This window comes from Botryllus schlosseri, chromosome 13 (genome assembly GCF_051294905.1).
Source record: "Botryllus schlosseri isolate E-star chromosome 13, Bs_hap1, whole genome shotgun sequence".
NCBI lineage: Eukaryota > Metazoa > Chordata > Ascidiacea > Stolidobranchia > Styelidae > Botryllus > Botryllus schlosseri.
This window is the reverse complement of record NC_137248.1, coordinates 11,047,941-11,071,911: the sequence shown is the minus strand read 5'-3', so window position 1 is coordinate 11,071,911 and position 23,971 is coordinate 11,047,941. Positions and strand designations below refer to the sequence as shown.

The following is a 23,971-nucleotide window of genomic DNA, read 5'->3' as shown; positions in this document are numbered from 1 at the left end:
CTATCAAGTGTGCCGGACCCCAATTGTGGACAATTGTGGAACAGCATCTCGTCGACGATCCGACAGTCGTCGAGCATGTTTGCATTCAAGTCGAAATACAGGCAATTTCTTCTAAATCAATACTAGTCAATCTTCAGGATTACCGGACCACGACCTAACATCGACCTCGCCCTCCGCCACATGCCACCTCATTTTGTCGCTTGCGTCTTATATTCTCTGCATTACTTTTCATTCAGTGTGCATGCCTCTTATTTACTTCGCATAGGCTAAGGTGGGTGTCTGATCTTAAAGGCCACTTTAACTTGTTTCGACACCTTCCTATCTTTTCATTGTATCGCAGTCTTGTGATGTTTTGAAACGATGAAAATATTATTAAACCTGATTGATTGATTGATTGATTGATTGCACTACCGACAATATAGCGTAATTGTGGGGCGTCCGGTTTCTTGATCGGTGGGTCGTGGGTTCGATCCCGGGTCGGGCCAGACGAAATACCTTATTAGTAACACTGGTATCCATGACTGCCGAGCTTGGCGCTCAGCATCACCGGGATAGCATGGAAGGGTGGTGCAAAACTTCGGACTCCTTACAAGGCTATATCTGAAGAGCTTCTTGGGGGTGTCTGTGCCTGCCTTGTCCAGCGGCATATGCAGTATGAGTATCATGTACTCAACTCATGGTATATGCATATGCACAGATCGTGTATATGCATATCATGAGTTGGTGTATATGCCGCAAAAACATAAAGGACAAAAATATACTACGTCATACGTCCTAGCTAAGTCTCCACATAAAAGCAATTACGAGGCTCTGACTACGGCAGTGGTTCTCAACAGGGGTATCCACGAAATATGCAAAATACGTGATAACCAATTTTTTGTTATTTTTTTAATGATGGAAATCACTGGGTATAGGTTCGTCTCATTACTGCTAAAACACCATGACTGACATCGACTGCGCAAACTCATTTTAATTGCCAAATTGCCTACTGACACATACATATTTCCGTTTAGAGATGTTCTGTTTGGGTTTGTGGAAACTAGTTGAATAGTAAGATCAATCAAAGTGAATTCGCAATGTTTGCAAAAATCCGTTTTCTCTTGTGATATACATAACACTATTCCAGAATAACTTGAAGATGAGCTGCTATATAGGTAGAAATGACTAGGCTGAGCGCTATATTCTAACTAAAATCTTCGTCTCAATTTTGGTGTCATGTATGTTGCGATCCTACCGAAAGATGTCGTCGGAAGCGTTACACGTTAATATTTCATTCGCCACCACCTATCTTTGTGGAAATAGATTCTCGGCACTCGTTCCTATCAAATCGAAGGAGCGAATTTTCAAGTCACGGCCACATATTTCAAGAAATGCGACTGCAGAATTCGATTTGAAATAACAAAACTCCGTAAAATTTCTACATGAATAGTGTGATGTTATTTTCAAGAAAAGTCATTTTGCTGCTGTTTATCACTAGACTACAGTTAAAATTTGCACAAGACAGATGACGATTGCACAATAATAGTGCTAAATTTGTACTAAACCGGTGTATGTGTGTGTGTGTGTGGGGGGGTGGGTCCGCGGGGTCCATGGCGATCCAAAAGGGGTCCACGAAGACAGAAAGGTTGAGAACCACTCGTCTAAGGTGATTGGTGCATCCAGTATTTGAAAAATGATGAGCGATGCAAAATTTCAACATTCTATTTTCAAGCGTCTCAAAAACCCAACGGCAATGAAATAATTCGACTAAAGTTTGCTTCTGGTACGCGGTATTATGATTCTAGGGAACACGTTTTCGCGTACTAAATGGCGGAAGCAGATTGTTGGTTACGCGATAATTTAGGCGAATTAAGTCGTAATTCGCAGGAGAAAAAATGATCGACTGAACAAAAATTAACCATATTTAATCGTCGACATTCAAGATTGAATTGACAAGCTACTAAAAACTCAGCTGTGTCGCACCTTATTGCATCCAAAGTTCTCTGGATTTATGGATTACAATATCGTATATCTTAAAGTGGTCGGGAACCTATGGCTCGCGAGCAATATATGGCTCTTTCGGGTATAAGATAGGTCTCTTTGACATATTTTTCAGTTAGTTCTTAATTTTATAGATATTGCATCAACTTGTTAGTAAATTTTCTTAACGGCCAGAATAATTATACTCGTGACAGCATAAACATGCATCGGAGCCGTCAAGATAGTGGCGTATCCAGGGTTGAGGGGTCGGACCCCTTTACAAAATCCTCAAATTTAAGTTGCTGTAGCGCCAGCGACCGATATCCCTCGCGAATTCAATGTACCCGACATGCGCGCGCTGCGTATTCATGGATTGCACCATACGTTGGCTGATCAAGAGAACAGCAGACATAGGGACGCTTATATGCTAGCTTTCAGATACATATTGTCTACCTGATCTACGACGAGAAATGAACTGTCCTGGAATTGACATTTCAATTACAAATCCAAATTACAAACAACGACGTTTCGCTATTCGCGTCCAAATTTATAAGTAGCTTCCGAGTCCTGCCGTTAAAATGTAGGTGTGTAGTGCAACGTTTATATTACCGCCAAATTGAAAAGTCAGATCAATATTTAGATTTTCGGAATCAGTGCTATAGTTATGTTAGATCAATGTCAGTTATTATATATTCTGAGCTATTGACGATGAATTCCGCTATCGCAGGATGATTAGTAACCGACGAGTTTTTACAGAGTAAATATGGCGCCTACGACAAATCCCATGTGGTGAGTTCGAATTAGTACTACCACGACGTCACGAATTTACAATTGTGACGTAACAATTGATTAACATGCATGGCTCTTTGGGAGTTTAATTGGAAAATATAGCGCTAACATGGCTCTTCAGACGAAAAAGGTTTCCGACCGTAGTATAAGAGATAACATTTTATTCCAATTCGAGGATTTGTATTATACTTAAATACCACGTTAAATGGATATGGGGCTTTCAGGGTTGTCAGTTGAACCCAGTCGTGTGACAACGAGAGTAGTTTCAATCATTTTCAGTTGAGGATGATCGTTATCCATAACGTGATGGACAGTGGTACGATTCAACTAACGCATATATTCGATAGTAGAAACCAAATTTTCACAATACCGTCTGGCCGTTGGGCAAAAGAGTTTAAGTTCCTATGTGTTAATATTGTATGTTAGATTCATGTTGTAAAAAGCAAATTACCTCTGGGTATTCAGTATTTGAGTTGAAAATTACCTCTTGGTATACTATATTACGGCCTTCATATTTGATATTATTAAACGTATACTCGCTTTCAGTTTACGCCAACCATATACACAATAACAGTAACTATGATAACTTACCGTAAATTATTTGCGTCGGTCTTCCTCTCACTAACATTGTGTGCAGTAACTTGGGCAGGTAAGATTTTAGGTAATGAACGCGTGTATTCTTTTGGTAACGTCTGCAAACATTTAGATCCATGCAGAAGGAATTTCGGCCGGTGCGACAGCAAAAATGGGTTGTGCTGGGGCACCGGCGAAAATTCACATTACTGCTCTTGTAAGGTCGGCTATACCCAGATTCGAGTTTGGAATTTTAATCTCTGCGTGGGTAAGTTATGAGCCCATAGGCAGGATAAATTATTCAGTTGGATATGCCTCCTGCGTTATCACAATCTCATACCCAGACGTCGACGAATGCAAGATGGATGTGTGTGGACAAAACTCAATATGCGTCAACACAAGGGGTAGCTACAAATGCCTCTGTAGGTGCGGCTACGTTTTGGATTATACTGGAACGACATGCTGTGAGTGTTGACTGTTAAACCAGATGCAGCGTTAACGAATGCTGTAGCTTTATAATGTCGTAATGCACTTAACGTATACTCGATAAGGCTGTGTTCATATTATTTCTGCATGCTTAATGATGGGATTTACTCACAAAAATGGGATAAGTAACGACAAAAAAGAATATATTGAATACAACAGTGACTCTGGAGTTTCCGTACCACACCCAGTTAACCCCCTTTAACAGCTTCAATGTTCCAAACCCCTAGAAAGTACCAAAGGGACCAATAAGGCTATATCAATGGTATTCCACAATTCGACTGAAAATGTGGTATATTTGCCGTGTAGTGTTAACTTACGATTACAGATAGTGGATGCGTCATACCTTAATACACTGTAAAGGAATATACAATCGTTTTAGCAAGAGGGTCAAGATTGTGCACTCAGTATCCTTTACTTTACAATAGAGCAGTGAAGTACAGGATTCTTGGCAATTTCGTCTTTGAAAACGAATTATTTGGACAATCTTTCAATCGGTATAGATCCGGGATACTGCCTATACTCAAGTCATTCAATAGATTTAACATCTGAATGGCAGAAAATCAGTGGTATCCATAACTGTAATGAACACGGAGATTCCAATACAAATCATGACATCATCATTTTATATATCAACTGCTAGCAAGCCTCTCTATTTATTTTGTGACATGTGGGTATCTCAGTCAATAACGCTCTAATAGGAGTGAAATTATGATGAAAGTGAAGAGTCACTGACATATAGAAGTTATACTAAGCCAAGAATCTAACCAAGATATTATCGATATCGTATTTACAGTGGATGCCAATAAGATCACGGATCGGTGCTTGATACCTTCACGGTGCTACCAATATGAGAACGAAAGACAAATTGTGCCATTTCTCCCAACTTACACTAAAGACTTCGTCACAATTGAAGATCCGAAGTACGTTCAACGTTCGCTGGCTCACCCAAGAAGGTTAGTTCAACTTCATTTTACAACTGAGAATGTACGCCTGTCGTTATTATGCAATCGGTAAAGCGCTCCAATGCATTGCAACTATTATGAAAGAAATTGAATCAGATTAAAGTAAGATATATTTCTTTGAACGTATATGCTACGTTAATTTAGGGGCGGGGTATTACGCAGCATATCTATTGTGGTCGACTCTCCATAATGCTATCATTATTTTACATTTGAATGTTGATCAAGTCACAGGATTGGGGTATGGTAAGCTTCTACAAACTGTTGGGCTTCATCGCAATCCTAGTTTGTGTAATAACCCAGCATGCAGCGGGGATGATATCTTTGAAGTCCATGACTCCTTGGCTTCGACGAAACTGGATTCCCGCTACGTTCCTCTAGGAATACTGCTATTCGGTAGATTCAGCGTGGCCTATATACTAGCGTTACCGTATTTTGAAAATCTGAAAAGAGGACACTTTTTCAAAATGTTCAACCTTACAACACTGGAGTAAAATCCTAAAAAAGTGGTAAATTTTTTTGACTTCTTGGTTGGTTGACTAAAAAAAAGGTAATTTTTCCGACTTGGCACCAGAAATATGCACTTTTGTTGAATTCTGCGTTGGTTGACTAAAAAAAAGGTCAACTTTCAGGGTTAACTCACGAAATACCCGCCGGAATGTGACTTGAGCACTGATTTCCTATATCTCAGTCGAATTTTAACTCGTATTTAACCAAAATTTTCAAAAATGAGGACGATTCTCAAAAAAGTGGACATTTGGGCGTCTTTCAGAAAGACACATGCTCTTTTGTGGCATAATATTATTCGTATATATTGTTATATTTACCTGTTAGGATACTTTGGGAGACAATCGTACTTATTTTTGTAGCAGTTGGGGTACGAAAAAATTAAGGAGACAATACATACATCGTTTCATTAGATCTCTAAATTTCAACCAACCGCATGATTAAGAATATTAAAACTACATAGCACATCGCCATCTCTACTCACAAAACCAAAGTATTAGTATGAGCATCGTGTATTTACCCAAGAATCCAACATCCATCGCTGCTTAACATTGGTTGTAAATTTGGAAGTAGAGACCTATATAGACGTGGATGTATGTCGATCATTATATTACATGCTAATAACACTTATTGATTTACACGAGATTATTCCGTGTGCTTGCCTGAAGCGGCCTACTTGCTTGTCGAAAAATTTCGCACAGCCAAGTAGTATGGGTATGTGGTAATAGTAATAACAATACTACTACTACTACTACTACTACTACTACAATATTACAAATTCAAATATATTTCAGGGGACCGGGTTCACAATGCAGGTGTGAAGAAGGCTTCAGTATGAACAAGTGCGGGTATTGCGTCGATATCGACGAGTGCCGTCGAAGTATGTCGGCTGACACTGATATTGGGGTGGCGTTATAAAATCTGCACACTTTTCATTATGACAGGGCCCTGTAAAGGTCCAGGAGCGAAATGTACCAACACCGAAGGAGCTTTTTACTGTACATGTGACGAACCATTCGTTCTGGGTCCATGCAAAGAGCGCTGCTACAGTAAGAGATATGCTAAATACGAGCTGTTAGGCTCCTGTCAAATGTGGCGTATGGATTCTTTAAAAACACAACTTCAATTTTTCGGCCATACTTAATCGCATACAATCCCTACCGCTGGCCATCGATTCTTTTCAGAGAGTGGGTAGCTAAGGTTAACCGTGGGTGTGATAATAAAGAAAACAATGTATTATTGTTCCGTACATCATATTGAAAATGTTGTGACACGTCGTTAACTGAGAGATCTTACTCCTCCTGGTTTCCACTCTGTCTGCGCTAACGGCGGTGACCGAATTTGACTGGCCCGCGAAAAGTTACTTCGAATTCAGACTACAAAGCTCTGACGAAGGCATTCGGTTTTCTCAGAGTGTAAAGATGCGCTGTTTTGTGATATCGCAAATCTAGTGGGCCTGTAACATTTTGATCAGTGGTTCTCAACCGCCGCACCGCGGGCCGGTACCGTTCCGCAACATCTTTCCGGCCGGTCAGACATGTGCATATCTAATGGCAAAGTGCTAGAGATTGAAGGCTAGTCGATTAATTAGTAAAATGAATCACCAATATAGAAATCTAGAACGCTTTCTGACCTGTTCTGTAGCTCATGGTATACTTTCGACTTGACTCACTTCTCAATGTTGCAAGTGCTGTACTGGGACCTATGATAACCTATCGTAGTCATGGTATAGCAAGACTGTACCAAACATTTTAAAAATAGACTGAGACGCGTTTAAGACCAGTAATATGTGAAAGAATACCTTTTCAACAAATATTGCAGAAATTAGGTGGTGGTGGTGGTAAATTGTACATACGCAATATGTATGACAGTAAAATACAGTTTAGCACAGTGGTTCTCAACCTTTTTCATCTCGCGGACCGGTAAAATTTTTAAAAACGTCTGGCGGACCGGTACACTTCGAAAATTGAAATGAAGCCAAAATCTAAAGTATGCAACCGTTTTATGCAATTATATGGTGCTAGAGAGTGACATTTAAACAGAGGTGGTCAGTAACGAAGTACTTCTACTTTTTGAAAGTACTCAAGTAGTTTTCCTCTACTTCTGGAATTTTGTTGCGCTTCGCGTATAGTAGCCTAGTAATGGAGTGGCAAATAGGTTTTCATGAAAGTATCACTGAATATAATTTAGGTACCGGATTGCTTGGTTCCTCTCGAAACGGATTGTCGCCATATCAAATATTTCATCACAGTAAATATGGCCCACCATAATGTTTGAAACTACTGTTTCGCAACCTAGCAATTACCTATCCTATCGTAATCTAGCAATCCATGCGTGTCTTGCCAATCTTAAAAATCCAGCCTTTTTTTTAACGTTACACCTGTTTTAGCAGATTACCTTTGAAGCTTTATGGAAAAAAGACATGAAATATATTTTCCGCTTCTTATAAGTGGTATTTGTATTTCACTTTCAATTGCGAGTATCATACCTTGAGTTCTAATTACTTTCAGTTCTTTTGTCTGCAGAACAGACATGTTAAAGCATAAAAGCAAGTGGAGTAGGCCTAATTATGCCTCTATTTTCCAAAAATAAAGCTGCACTAAATATAACTTTTACGATCCAAAATGTTTGTTATTAACGTTTACTAATCGCGCAAAGTGATGAAACCGTATCCGATACAACTTCTACGTATTGCTCTTCGCCTACACCCGGGGCCTTATAATATGGGGTAGTGTCATGATATTCTCTGAAACGGGGTCTTCTAGTAAACAATGGGTTAGTGTTGCATTTTCATATCAATACTATAATTTGCATCCTATGATGCATAAAAATGCTTATTCTGTCGAAAATTGATACCTCCAGGGACGCATCAATTCGAATCAAGCTCTCTGAACCTGCCGCATAGCTCAATTCGTAGCTTTTGACATTCCATGCGAACGAATTAGGACTGCGTGTTTAAAACTACTTACTTACTTGAGTAGATTTAAAATCAGTCAATTCTACTTCTACTTCAAGTAGTTTTAGGTGGCTTATTGAAGAAGTACTTCTACTTGTACTTGAGTAGATTTTTTCGTCGCTACTTCTACTTCTACTTGAGTAGCTTTCTTGGCTACTTTGACCACCTCTGCATTTAAAGGGTATTGATCGTAATTAATTATCTTCATGATAGCATCCATGTGATTTTATGGCAGTCAGTCTGCTGACTTGAGGTAAAATTGCCTTATCCAGATAAACGTGCTACAGCCGAGAGTCGTTTACAGTCTTTCGCGCCGAAGGCCGTCGGTTTAACCGACCACGCCAACTCGAACCAAGCACCAAGTCGAACCAAGCACCTTTCCGTGCTACCTAGCTCATTGCCCACTTCCATCAGACGCATACACTACTCTGGCAACTACGAATACAATGTGTGCCGCAGGAAAACACCTTGCAGCAACTATACCGGCCATCCGGAAATCCGGGCCGCAAAAGCACTTCGTTAGCCCACCCCAAAAAACGTTGGTCTTGGTCACCCACGGGGAGATAAGCCAAACTTCCGGGGGATTGACCCCCAGACCCTACAGTTCGGTGGATGTTTCCACCTGTACTTGTGAGCACATTCATTCTACTCTGTAATTCATTCACCTGTACTTGTGAGCACACTCATTCTACTCTACTGTAAGCAGAGAGTTTATGTAGCTGAATCGCGGCAATACCAAATATTATCGATCATTTATGACTGAATCCGTTTTCTCGCTGCCGAATTTTTGGCACACCCTTCGGAGTTCCATATTAGCCTATACTTCATTAGGGGTTGGTACGTCGTGGCGCGGTAATGGCTGACGCCGAAATGCCTATTTCTATAAATCACCTAAGCACCTAATAAGCAAGACATTTAGTGACACTTAATCACGCAAAACGCGAAAAGAAATTGAAAAATGTTGGAAAAAGTTTCAGAAAAATACGCTATGATTTAGGTTCATTTGAAAAATAATTTTGGCCACTTTTCAAGCTCGACCCCTCTCCAATTGAGCGGTTTTGGGTGCCCCAGTTACGGTCCTAAACAAAATGAATGAATCGAAAACGAATGATCGCGCAAACTGCGCTGTCTAGCGATGAGTCAGTTCGTACCTGTTCTGTACTTGTCGCTCGTCAAATAACACGTCTTGAACTTTAAGTCAAATCGAACATGTTTTAAGCCCTAATGGTACCTCACGAACTTCTGTATTATTTTAAAATTTGATGTTTTATTTATTCTATCATCGGACAAGCCTTCAATATTACATCTTGAAATTGAAATATAAAATTGTAATATACCTCGCGGACCGGCGGTTGAGAACCACTGGTTTAGCACACAGTGAAATAGCATTTTTTCGAAAAAAAAACAGGACTTCGCCTTACAGAAACTTAGAAACCCCCGTAATATCAAAACGACAGCAACAAATTCTCAATAAATTAAAATTCCGATATTTAGTTTTGAGTTGCATATACTTTTGTCATAATTACATGCTGTATTGATTAATATTTAAAGTTAACCGGCTAGAAAAACTTGTCTTGAAAGTTCACCTGCCCGCAAGCTGAAAAGGTTGAGAACCATTGCTTTGAATTGTCCACCTGCAAAGTCAACCTGTCCTGGTCTATTACCATCTAGGATAGAGAGATAGAGGGACCTAAGAAATGCAAAACACAGCTATTTCAGCCAACGTCGGACGTCACTGAACTTTCGTAAGGCAACAATTTGCATCTATGATTGCTTCTGTATACTTGAGCCGATAATATAACGCCGATTTATAGTATCGCAAAAAGAAGCGACATAAAATCTGTAACCATCAAATCACGTGCTTTATCGCATAGAACTTTTAACCCATGGTTTTTATTTTACATCAACGTTAAAAAATAGTATTTCTGTTATTTCAGGAAGAGGCAGAGCTCCGGAGTTGTGTAAGTAGTTGCAATATTAGAGCAAATACGGTTCATCTCATACACATACGCATGTTTAGGTGCACGGCCAAAACTTGATTTGCTACTTCGCCAAGGTTAGTATTGAAATCACCCCAGCCTCTCTTCTCTCTCTCTCTCTCTCCTTCTCGAGATTTAGATGACTGTTGCTTCTTTCATACTTCTGTTTGGATAACAATTCTTAATATGGGCGCGTCGTAATCATTGTGGGGGTCAATTTCATACAGTTATGTATTCAAACAACCATACCCTATCGTGGGAGACTGGTGACGAATACCTTGAAGAAAACTCACAAATGTTTGATGTTCTGCAATATGCAATGATCCCATGTATAAACCACCACACCCGCACGCCTGCACGCACACACACACACACACACACACACACACACACACACACACACACACACACACACACACACACACACACACACAGAGAATCCCATAGAAATGGTGCGTGTGTGGAGTGGTCACAGGGATATCTAGAAGTTCTGGATAGATATCCCTGAGTAGTCAACGACGAAGAATGGAGTGGCCTGCAGATTAGGCTAACAGGGTTGCTACAGCAACAAAAACATTCGTGATTTCACCAATTGCAACCATTTCACTATTATTACCAAGCCTAGTCTTCTATCTACACATCTGCGACCAACTGCCATGTTTAATAACGTTCTTGACTTAATTGTTAATCGCTACTTATATTGGGACTCCTGACCCATCCCACCGGCATGGCGGGCGATCGCTGATTGACAAAGAATGGATATGTTCACAGGATTCGCCTTCAAAACCTATAACAGGCCTATTGTGCTACGAAACTTCCGCTCGTGTGATGAAAATGTAAAAGCTGACGCGGACGTGAGTTGATTTATCATCAGCCAGCCCATCATGCAGGCTGTTGTTACGTATCGAAATCTTTCCTCAGACCTATCAGAAGCTCGATACCGACGGAGACGGGAAAATTGACGTTCGACTGTTGTGGTATTGTGTACGCAGAGACGCCTTCAGTTCAATAAGCGTTCTGAAGAAATACTCGGAACAAGAAGGTTAGCGTGATGATGACGGTCTCGCGACTGAATGCACATTGCACAATCTAGTAAAGTAGTAGGATTTGATTTGAACGCACCCATACTGCATTAACCTGTGTGATTCTGACGCGGGAGATTTGTTGGTGACATTCCTACAGTTGTTCGCGATGGGCAGTAGGCTACTCGACCAGGATAGGTAACTCCTTGTTAATGTGATTACACTGCTATTGTGTACGAATGGCAGATTGTCGAGCTAGTTGAGCCAACAAGTCTCAAAATCTGATAAGTATTTATGCTTGAAAATGGAATCAGCAGTGTTATTTAAAGGGGCACTGCGCTCTAAAAATGATGTGGTTTCAAAAATTGAAGCGCAAATCGAAAAAAAAATTTGGTCGCAGCCATTTTCTTCAGAACGCCACTATAATGGAGCTGCAATTTATATAAATTCCAAATTACCGAGCGAGATAGTGTAATCATAGTGTCCTATATGGTGTCGACACAAGCAAATCTCACGCCTCAGTGAAATTGTATCACGTCACAATTTCCATTTGGCTACAGGCAATTTGACGGTCATTTTTGACCGGCTTGCTGAGCATTAAATTTGGTAAAACGGATATCAATCGAAAGCTGACTCTGCACTGATTACGAAAATATAAATTTTATTCCGCTCGTGGTCCTGGAACCCCCACAATCAGCCTCGAATTTTTCATTGTTATGGAGATTGGCATGGGGACGCAACAATGCTGTCTGGCTCTTTTTTTCTTGAGCTACTCTCTCGTTTCGCCAGACAGCATTGTTGCGTCTCAATGCCAATCTCCATAACAATGAAAAATTCGAGGCTGATTGCGGGGACCCCATTTAAACATAAATCTCCTGACTGAACAAGTGAACATCGTTCGTTGAACGCCGTATCTAAACCACCTTGGCGTGTAAGACATATTTCCTTCAGTACATCGGCTGACAACTATATAAAGTTCGTTCTCTGCATGACTGCCTAATCGCGTCGAGCAAGTGCAACGGTGAAGACATCGTGCCATGTAACTAGAAATGATGCGCAGCCGCGACAGCTGGAGCGTGAAGGTCCTGTGGAAATTTCAATAAATTGCAGCTCCATTACGGTGGCGTTCCGAAGAAAACGGCTGTGGCCATTTTTTTTTCGTTTTGTCCTTCAATCTGAGACCGCGTAATTTTTAGGGCGCAGTGTCCTTTTAATGAGAGGACGGTATGTAACTAGCTGGGCGAATGTCATAAACTTAAGCTACAATTTCAATATTGCTACCTGGGCTAAATTAGCTTGTCACCCCCTCCCTTCCAAATCATCAAGTCGATCGAAGTGAGTTTGTAATTGGTTGTTCATTCACTGAAGATAAATTCGCGTCCTGTATGATAGAACTGTTTAGATACCGACTGCATCGGGCTTCGTATTGCATGATATCATTGTTTCTAGTGCAAGTAGACATCGCGGTCATTTCACATGATCTTTCGAAAATAATCAGACCATTCTGGCCCAATTACATTAAATTTTTAATAAAATAGGATTTCGTGTAAAACATTGTTCAAAAACAAAATATGTTATAAATGGAACCCTGTAAATACAGTGCTCTTCCTGCTACACCTTAAACTGCATGTTGACATAAATATGAGAGACATTATGGCATATCTCTTGCCGCCTTCTTCACTATCTCTACCATTAGTTCAACTTTACCTTAATCTCGCAGCAAAATGGGGACCATGGTCGTGTTGGACTTCATGTAAAGCGACCTGCTGGGGCGGCCTGCAAACACGCACACGAATATGTAAGGACGGGCTACCGGGTCAGCAAGGTTGCGAAGGAGACGGAACGGAGAAGAGATCCTGTTACAAAGGAGCCAGATGTCGTAAGTTTATATAAGAACAGGACTGACAAAACACTACGTCGGCCCAAAAAATCGTTTGTCTTGGACCCCTAGTTGGGCCATAATCAAAACGTCTCAGTTCATCGCCTCCAAGAAGCTCTTCTTGACGATGGACAATTTCACCATTCCCATTTCGCATACGATTCGCAAAAACTCGAACATATATTCGTAGCGAACACAAGTCAGATTCACGAGAGAGCCAAACGGTGAACTCCAGACTTATATATTTATTTTATCAGCTTACCACGCACCAAAGTCGCAGGTATTGTTATAGTGTGTATTTCCTATCTAGTCGCGCGAAAATACATATTTCACATTCGCGAATGAATTTTGTTAGTTATATTGGTCTAATTACATTCATTACTATTAATGTATTTCCTGTATCAGCACACACGATCCGACCTCGACTTGTAGAACTGATGGTGGTCATCTAAAATTTAACGCACGTAATTAATAATTATAAATTTCGGGCCTATTGCTATTACTTACTTTGTTGCGATTTGTTATTTTGTGATCTCTTATCAGTATTGACGCTAAAGGATATGGGAATCGCCCAAGCGTACCATACCAGACTAAAATGAAAACTTCTTTCACGAGGCGCACACTATTCCAAATTGGCATTGCTCCACAGGGTTCGCCATTTTCCTCTGCTCCATTTCCTCCTGGTTGGGTTGACCCTGCATAGGAAAAATAATGTCCATCATTTTCCATTCTGCCGAAGTAGTTGCGCTATGTCGACCAATCTCGCCATATTCCTACAGCCTACAGAATTCGGAGGGACGCTGAAAAATTGACCACAACGGAAGTGAAAGATCTCGTTCAGGCGATGAAGAAATACAAGAAGGATTTGTCTGCAACCGGATTTCATAACGCAGGTTCTTGAATGGAATTCAGTATAGTACAGTTGTTTTGCTACAATTGGTTAATAAGATATGAACAACATACTTTTTATCTGCTTAGGGGAATGAATTGAAATATTTATTTGAAGTTCAATGGAAACGATTTCAAGCTTTGAGATTTTGAGATAGGAATAAGCGCGCAAATCATCCGAAGTTTTAATTTATTATAATATCGGAAACATATAGAAGACGTTGATCACGCAAGCTAGTCACTAATGATATAATAAAAAGGTTGCTGTCAATCGCTCATCTGTCTTGACAGCTTCCGCCCATGGATGGCCTTTCCAGTGTGGTAGAGAATCATGCTGCCCTCACGGCGCGAAACTTCAGTTTCTCGCCTGGCATAGGAGCATTACACTCAACTTCGAAGAAGGTTTGAGCAGGTAAGAAGTATATACTCATAATGTCTGCAGATATTTCCAGCGTTCGAATATCTTTAGATATCTGAAAGACAAAACACTGGGAATTCCGTATTGGAACTGGCTTCGTAGTGACCCGTCACCGCCAAGGTGGGCATTCGACAAAGAGATCTTTGGCGAGGAAAATCCGTTTGCCAATATGACAGTACGGATTGATATCCCTGGAAATATGCGAACAATACAACGAGACAGTCAAGTTTTCGAGGTAAGTTATACATTTGTCTATCATCAATAAACATGATGTCGTGTGGTCAGGGGAGGCAAGTGAGACAATGCCCCACAGGTCGTCATGACAAGCACAAGAAAATTGTGAAAAACCTCAAGGCTTCTTGTTAATTTTCTACCGATGTTCAATTATTATTCCTTATTGACTAATTTTGAACATTGCTACACCCAAAATTACGCAAATTACACATATATTGTTTAACAATAGAAGACGAGACAAGGGGTGAGGCACAGACGAACCGAGCCTCGCTGCCGAAAGCGCAATTTATCATGAACAGATTAGATTTTTTTAAATAATAATTGGTATTAATCGAATGCTATAGTCCAGGGCTCTTCAACCGGGTGTATCGTACCCAGGGTGTACAATAATTTTTAAAGGGTGTACCACTCGGATGGGGTGTACACGGGTGTACCAGACCCGCATTAAAATGAACCGATGACTAGCTAACACAATAAACAGGCCGATTTATGCTTCAGAAAAGGGTTGACCGGATGTGCAATGTCGTACAATGTTCATATTAACTGTACGTAGCTTGTAAATTATATTCCTTTCGTGAGGTCATACGCAAATTTTCTCATCATTTAACCTTTGGTAATGGACTTATAAGTTCCTTTTGGAGCTTGCGATATCTGTCTACATCTACAATGATTCTCGAGGAAACCACTGCGATAGCTAAGTCATCTTGAATAGGTGCTTCCAGCTGCGGCAAGCTTATAAATAGCGCAGAATACATGATTGCCTGTGCGTAGCCACGGCATCTCGAGGGTCGAGTTTGAGAATCGAGTTTGAGAACCACTGTGTTAGATGGTGGTCCGGTAACCTCGAGCCCTAATTAGTATTTAGCATTTCCCATACGTTGAGGACTTGCGCAAATCCTTATCCATCCTTATCCAAATCCTTATTTCGATTAGGGCAGAGGTGCTCAACCTGCGGACGTACGGCCGCATTCAGCCGTAAGACCATAATTATGTGGCCGTCTACACATAATTAAATTAGCGTGTGTTGACGGCCGTCATTATGCAATTTGAATTTACGAATTTGGTTCCAAATCTTTGAGAGATTTTGATTCAATTTTCTTTGCGGTTGGCGCAATTCAGGTTGACTTGGATTTTTCGTTTTTAATATGATACTGCCCTCGCAATCTGAGCTCCACCGTGTAAATGCGAACCGTGGAGGAAAATGATCCACCCCATAATAAAATACTAAGATCGAATCGTGTGCGTCTCACGAATGAAGATTTTTCTGTTACGTTTGGGCGGTTGCAATATATTTCGACTATCGGACAATCCTGATGGGAGGGTAAGAAATAAAAACACGCAACAAAGTGATTAATAAAAACCGGAAGATGCATCATCACTAATTTTCTGCCCAAATTTTCGAAGACACCCCTTCACTAACTCTACGGTTTAATCTGATCACGTGGGCTGAATAAAATTTTGACAGTAATATGTGAAACTACCAACGTTATTAACGAAATTCATTCAAGGGACAAAATGTTCGTGCTCCGCGCGACTACAAACCTAATTCTATTGACTTTTCCTGACATTAATACTCGCGATGTTGGTGCATATATTATATGTTGTAAGCATGCGGGGATGTTTTGCTTCTACAATCAGAAAAATTTGTACGCAAGGCATTTCTCAAGAAATCAGTGACGACACAGAACACCACAAGGGCTCTCGGCAGTGCCAAATTCTCAGTAGCCAATTTCATATGAGTATTTGTCGTTCATGGGCCATCACGACTCTCCGCTGGAATGCGGCCGTATGCTATTTATGTGATCGAAATGCAGCTTTCTACGGTGTCAATGTATTATATGGTCACATATTGGTCAGGGGTGTACGAGTTTTGAGAAAACGCCAAAAGGGTGTACCACGACGAAAAAGGTTGAAGAGCACTGCTATAGTCTCACTGATTCCGAAAATCCAAATATTAACAATGTCAGAACACCAGAACCCCTGCAGCGTCGCCAATGAAGGCGAAAGTCGGCTTTGATACGTACAATGACAATGCAGTGAAACAATACAAGGTGAAGCACGAATTAGTCAGTCTCGTCGATTGTTAGCTAACAATTCGATAATTGCAGCATAGTAATACAATGCGCTATCGCCTTATCCGCTATCGACTTCGCGAACTGATGGTAACGTATGAATTGTGAAATTGCGACAGCCAAAATATAGCGCAGAGCAAATACCTTGTTTTGTTGAATAGCTGTCATATATACATGTAACTGCAATTAATAACGATGGAACGGCTACATGTATTTACCAGGCGTGCCATCGATTGTGTATCTTATTACGGAACCTGCGGGTGAAGAATGTTGTTGAGATACGAAATAACTAGTAGTCATTTGAATAAGCTGCACTTTTGGGTATCTCACTCTAAGTTGTTAGTGCCGCACCAGTCACGATCCTCGACGGTCACTGGTCCAAACCGTAATACGCGGGTCGCATTCGGCCCACGATTCGATTTCTTTGCTCGCAAACACTATTCGCAGTTCAACCATATTGTTCAATAATGCGACTATAACGACAAAATCGGATATTTATCATTCCTATAGACAGTAAATATGCAAATTGCGTAATTTTGGGTGTAAAACTGTTCAACATTTGTCTTTCACGAACATCAGCAGAAAAATACCGCTAAACATTGAGGGTTTCACAATTTTCTTTTACGTATCCTGACAACTGGTGCGGCACTACCTCAGTTTTCCTCACTTTACCGCACGTCCTTGGTCGACAGTTTTGCAACCAAAGCCAGCCGATCGCACAAAGCCGTCGGCGAGCCGTGACAATGAATTCAATGGTATTTGTCAAAAACAACCAGTGCATTAGACCTAAATCTACGATCGGGATTCAGCCCAGCACCGAGACATCGGCGCGAAATATTCCTGTCCCTCCTATGTTAGTAGGCCTACTGAAATTAATTTTGTTGGATAAATAATTGTATATATTGTTACTTCACAGTTTGCACTCAGATTTTCTCAAGAAACGTGGACTAGAGTCGCCTCGAAGAAGATGAAGGCGCACGTCATGCATGAATTCTCAGAGTCTCTCGAATCTCTTCACGGGGGACCGCACGTATCAATGTGTGGCAACGGCTTCCCTTCGGATCGATGTACCATTTCCCTGGGTAAGGATCTTTTCGTAAACGACTGAACTGAGAATTCTGATCAATACCTTTCTTCAAATTCTATACCAGGGATTCTGACATTCGCAGCGTTTGATCCGCTATTCATGCTCCACCATAGTCAAACTGATCGCTTGTGGGCAGTGGCGCAACATGAAATGCGTAAGGCTAAATCAACCACTTGGTCAACCCAAACCGGTCTTGAAGGATTCCAAGAGGAAGGAGATTTCGGGTACGCATCTGGGATATGTAAATAAATAAAGCGCATCAACACAAGAAAAGATGATCACAAAATTAAAATAGTGTACCACATTCCAGCAGTACAGTGCTTTTTTTCAGCCTTTTCAGCGCTGTCACTCCATGAGCAGTGGGCATTCATGAAACTTTCGCGTACATCGTGTCTACAATGACCGATGGTAGTAAATAAAATGGTAGTAATAGGAATTATGCTCAATGTATTTTCAATTAAAGTTTTGAATGCATACACTAAAACAGCCTTGCAAGCTCAAGACAGGACACTAACAATCACTAAGTCACTTTACTAATTGCTATTTTGTTGCTGTTTGTCGTCAGCTATCATGTTCAGCCGAGGTCTGTAATACCAAATCATAGTACATAACTAACCCGTCTTGTCCTGACTTCTGTGGCTGGGCGAAATCGAATGCTTGAGTGATTTGATTCCGAATCGAATATTAGGCCTCGAGTAAAGTATTCTAGTATAACTCATCACGACGCGATAACAGTATGTATGACGTGGAAAGTTGAAATACGTACTTTTATGTGACAACAAAGAAACTATTGCCAGTCCTACACCACATTAAAATTAATTTGGTATTTTTTCAATGGCACATCTGTCATTGCGCTTTTTGACAGTGATGTCGGTTGATGATCACTACATCACAGAAAAGTCAATTCCGCATACATACTGTACTGGATATTGTGAATTCTGTGATACGACAAATCGAGGTTTCTAGGCTTCCTGAATCTGGGAAATGTATCAAAATTATAATTATCGCCTACAACAGTGGTTCCCAACCTTTTTCGAAAAATCGCCCCCTTCTCAAGCTCGACACAAATATTCGCCCCCGAATATTTACGGATCCAAAAAAAAGGACATATATACGGGAAATTTATTCATCTAACTCTGATCGCTGGTGAATTCACTATAAATAAGGTCATTTTTCTGAGTAGGTGCTCTGAAAACCGGTTTGCGCATCCATTTTCCGTTTAGTTATGACTAGGGCGATTTTTTTACTTACAAAATGGAAAATTTTGACCTAAAAATCACAATTTTGACATTTATTTACCTTAAAAACTTAATGTTCACCAAATGTTGACCTCATATATGTAAATTAGGTGTTTTCCCGCATAATGTTAAAATACTACTTATCTTCATTTCTGGTTGGAACTGTCTGTCTTTACGAAGTAGTTTGGCTTGAAAAAACTTATTTGACTTGGAAACTGACAAATTTTTAAATGAAGAAACTTTATTTTAACGAAATCTGAACCTATGAAGAATTTCAATAGTTACATTTATGATACAAACAAAATGCAGGTGGCAAATTTTTTTGGACTTTGTAAACAATTTTGACAATTTTATCTCGCTAGGTATGACTTATTTTTAGTCAATTTTCGTGTCCTATGCAAAACAAACCGTCCCCCCGTGTATATTTTTGGCCGTGGTAATTAAATATATCTCACAGAACGTTCTCACATTTCCCCCCCGTCGCCCCCTTGTTTCTCGAGAACACTTACTGGGGGGGGGGGGATATAGCCCACGTTGGGAACCACTGGTTTATAATATAACTCTTGTTGGGAAAGGATGTGTAACTTCAGTGGTTCGATGAAAATCGACTTACGATGTTGTACTCGATTCATTACAATAAATACACTATTCGCGAAGATAGAAAAAGAAGAAAGCTTTGCATTAACTGTATTTTCCTGATACCCACACAAATTTTACAAGCCCTAGTAGAATATGATGACAGATCAAATATTTCGTTTCTAAGAGTTACATCATAGTAGCTTATACTTTATTTGTTCGGTATTCGCGCCTTATATTTGATGGGGGTCACAAGTTTACACACTAAAACGTCACTGATTCATCAATAAATATTACCCGACTGAACATTACGAGTATTGAGATATAAATGTTTTCACGCCAAAACCTTACCAGTGCATTCGGGTAATATGGCACATCCCAGCGCGTAGGTAGAGCTACCCGCTACTGTACAGGTAATGAGTGGACCAGTTATTTTCTCTTACAGGAGGAGATTCCAACCATTTGCCAACGAATCTCTCTCCCCATTCCCCATGGTCCGCGCCACAAATACTATGAGGGATTCCTATTACTATGAAGAGCTTACGGGGGTGAAATATGATTATTTGGGTAGCAACGGGTTACCAAGCAGCAGCAGACGAACACTTCGCATTGGCGGGGATGAAAGAGTTTACATAGGTATAGTCAGAGCAGTACTCTCTGGTTTGATCCAATATTTAACATGCATCACTGTATCTTCAAGGTCATTACTTTTCGCATTTGGATAAAAATGTGCAAGTCAACTATTATTTCACTATGGAGGGATTCGAAACTCCATGCTCGGAAATGCTGGAGTTTGACTTGTTGGGAAGCGTTTTCAGAATGGGAACATCGAACTCGTTCCGTCTCACCATACCTGAGTTGGTTCCAATTTCCTCTGTAAGTGCATACTTAATTAATATTAAGATAGTGGAATGAGACCAAGGAGACCTGGCAGGGATGACAGTATATTGCCTGTTCCGAATTTCTTATTCTGTCGTAATTCACATGTACCAATGTTCTCATAGGTACACGCCAACAGCGCGACGATACTAAAATATACCAAGATGGGCCCTCACCCCGAATATTTTTGGTAGCGAGTTGACAAGAACGCTTGCTGTGCAAATAGAAAAATATATTACGAATTTGAAACTGATGGGTGTACAATAGGTGTATACAATAAATAAAACACAATGAAACGTAGTTTGACACTATAACTTACTTTCTATATAACTAGGCCTATATATCCCTTGACTTTCCATTTCAGCTATATTGTCAAAGTAGTTTTCACCATGTGCTTTGTTTGTAGCTGGCTCCCAACAGTGTTGGCTTGGACACTGACTTGGTGGTGCAAGCTTGCTACACGTACAACACGACATGCAGAGAGAGGTGTCCAGAAGCCGATTCATCAAATATAAGAGCGCAAGTTGATCCAATGACTATCTATCAAGTCAGGAATCAACGTAAGATAACAAACGATTCTTTAAAATGTTTTCGTTAGTATATAGCGCGGCTAGGAATTCGAACAATTTTGAATGCATAATTGCGGGCGAATCTATGTGACTAAAATGTCGTTGATATGATTCCTAAACGATCTTTCATCATCGCCGATTAATTGAATACGCAGGTTACCACGCGGAACTGCTGCCTTTTAGATCTATGATCTAGATTCTCGGCTGTTTATTTTTTATTGGATTAGTATTTTTCATTTGTTCACTGGTACTCAATTTCCCACAGCGGTCGACATATACAAGTTTGTATGGGCAAGTGGAAAACGAGTACCGAATTGGTTCATCAATATCCACAGCGGCACGCATTGGGTATATTTCCACGGGAGCAGGAGAGATCAAGTTGTTCAGGTAGGATACAGGGCCTAACTGCAATCAGGAATAAAACTCCTAATTCATTTGTGAATTTATACATTTCATTTATAAAGACGTGCTGTAAATGAAGGTGCCGTTATCAAAATATTTTACAAGAGTTCGTAAAAATGATACTTCCCGATACCGACAATGAATTTACACTATTGTTCCACGCCAATGCACTGTCAATGCTGACCTGCGAACAGATATTCCCAAACGTGTAGTGGAATTTTTCATCACGACGAAAGATCACATTTTATTTTATATAGATTTGTACTGTTGGCCCACGTTACCGATGAAAAAGAACTTGGAGATGGCGAACAAAACCACTTGCGTGGTATTCGCCAATACGGTTATAGTCAGCGTCAACTGTCGATGCAGTTGCTGGCGCTATTGGTGTCACAATCATTTACGCATTATGGCCCAACAATTAAACCGCTTGTGCCAGGAGTCGGCGAGTATTTGTGCTAAACGTCAAAATATCAAACACTCACGTGTGAAATAATATCTTTTTAATATCTGCGTTTGCACCGGTCAGCATACAATATGAAATTCAAGCTGTGAAGCTGACTGCGTTAACAGACTGATAATTTTATTGGATAACATCTAATGTAGGGTTACAATATTTTGACATCCTAAAAAGTGAACACTTTTCAACAATTCGGAAAACTGGTGATTGTGGCAATTTGTCGACCGATAAAACCGTGCTGACTAAAAGAAAGGTCATCACGTCGGCTCGACTCCTGAATTACCCGCTTTTTTACAATAATATGTGGTGTTGACTAAAAAAAGTGTGATGTTGACTAAAAAAAAGTGTGGTGTTGACTAGAAAAAGATCATGTCGGGGTCACGTTTTTGGTCGCATTTTAGTCCTTTTTACATAAAAAGTGGACAAATTCCCTAAAAAAAGAGGATATTTAGGCGTCCTCCGAGGACTCTTTCAATTTATTTAAAAAATTGGACAAATCCCCTTAAAGGAGGACGTATATGGTAACCCTATCTAATACAATTCCAAACAGTATTTTAATGAGATTCTCAGCATTATTATTATATTTGGACACACTAGTATATTATAGAGACCAAATGCAAACTGTGAGTTCGTTGCGATGTGGAATATAAAAAACAAATGCAAGTCCGAAAATTTTAGCTCGTACTTGCAAATGGATCCAAATGCTGAATGCAAAACTATTGACAAATCCCTGAGTAAACTAAATGTTTACAGAGGCGTGGTAACGAGTGTACTGTATTTTTTGTCATTCATATCTCAGTATATTCATGGCACAGATAGGTGTGTTGAGTTCCAATTGAGATTATTCAATTGAAGTTTAATTCGATACGCTTGAGTACTTGCGCACAATTCCTGACACTTCAGTAATCGGTTTCATTGCAAAATTAAGGCTTATCGTCGCCATATAGAGATGAACAGGGCTTCTACAGTATGAAGTATGTTGCGTTTATCGTGCTTTGAAACAGGGGTAAGGGGTTCAATTATTCTGCATACTAATGCCCCTGGGTATACACATCATGTGCAACAATTTATATTCGTAAGTTGGTTCGAGCCGAGCGCAGCCTGGGTATGAAGATCTATGACTCGTGTAATGGCATCATGTCCTAATCCAATGTAGAACATAACTTCCGACTCGACCAATTGAACTTTCTACACTTTGTACAGTCTCATTAAGCATTGAGATTACTTCACGACAACAACAAGACTGTATCTTCTTCCTGTTTAGGTTCCCCAATCCGGGCATTGGGATAGCTGCAACCCTACAGATGGACGACCATTCCTATGCGGAACGGAAAATGGTGAAGCCTGTTTGCTGCCAAGTGGAATATATTATCTTATTGATAAAGACCCGGCGGAGTGCAGGAAAGGATTGAAGATGATTATCATTTCTAGGAAATGATGAATCTTATCGACTGCTTACCATTTTTTCAAACGCAAAATACCCAAATACAAACGATTAGCCCTATAAACTATCCGGATCGTACTTTGATCAGTCAGGAGCATAGAAAACGAGAAAACAGCTTTATTGACGTTTTTAGTGTTTCTATTGTACTGCTTCAATGACATATCCTGCAGACTCTGTGAACACTGATATCGGCATCCTATGTTTCTGCCCGGCACGCGAAATGATCGTGTGGCTACTATAGGCGCAGAAGCCTGTTATCTTGACCGTCGGTAACGCCGGCATAAATCAAACACAGCCGTTTACTACAGTGATTGAATAGGATGACACAAAGTAGGCAAAGGCAGAGTAGACGTAGGATTTATAATAATACTTAAACCGCGAATAAGTAACCGTCTTTACAGCAATAGCAATTGAATATATAGATAAAGAGAGCGTTACACACGAAAAAAGGTAATGCCGTACGCACGCGCTAACATCCTATACTGGACTCTGCAGGGAAGACTGTATAAGTCTTTAAGTGCAATGGCGCAGCTAGGACGACAATTCGCGGAGCAACGAAAGGATTGCAACAATTACTTCACACAAAAAGATACCAGGT

The 23,971-nt window shown here is 40.3% G+C and overlaps 1 protein-coding gene across 1 annotated transcript; it reads left to right on the top strand.

Moving 5' to 3' along the window:
* Positions 1-3,232: 3,232 nt before the first annotated feature.
* LOC145454049 (uncharacterized) lies at positions 3,233-23,440 on the top strand. The gene is made up of 21 exons (XM_080332031.1): positions 3,233-3,397; positions 3,455-3,589; positions 3,666-3,785; positions 4,601-4,760; positions 6,068-6,153; positions 6,218-6,322; positions 10,167-10,190; positions 10,250-10,285; positions 10,980-11,062; positions 11,130-11,250; positions 12,951-13,109; positions 13,889-14,002; positions 14,289-14,409; positions 14,467-14,650; positions 17,638-17,803; positions 17,873-18,032; positions 20,068-20,258; positions 20,323-20,498; positions 20,908-21,061; positions 21,336-21,457; positions 23,194-23,440. The coding sequence occupies exons 1-21, from the start codon at positions 3,328-3,330 to the stop codon at positions 23,365-23,367; spliced, it is 2,661 nt and encodes an 886-aa protein (XP_080188157.1). The 5' UTR covers positions 3,233-3,327; the 3' UTR covers positions 23,368-23,440.
* The last annotated feature ends 531 nt before the right edge of the window (positions 23,441-23,971 follow it).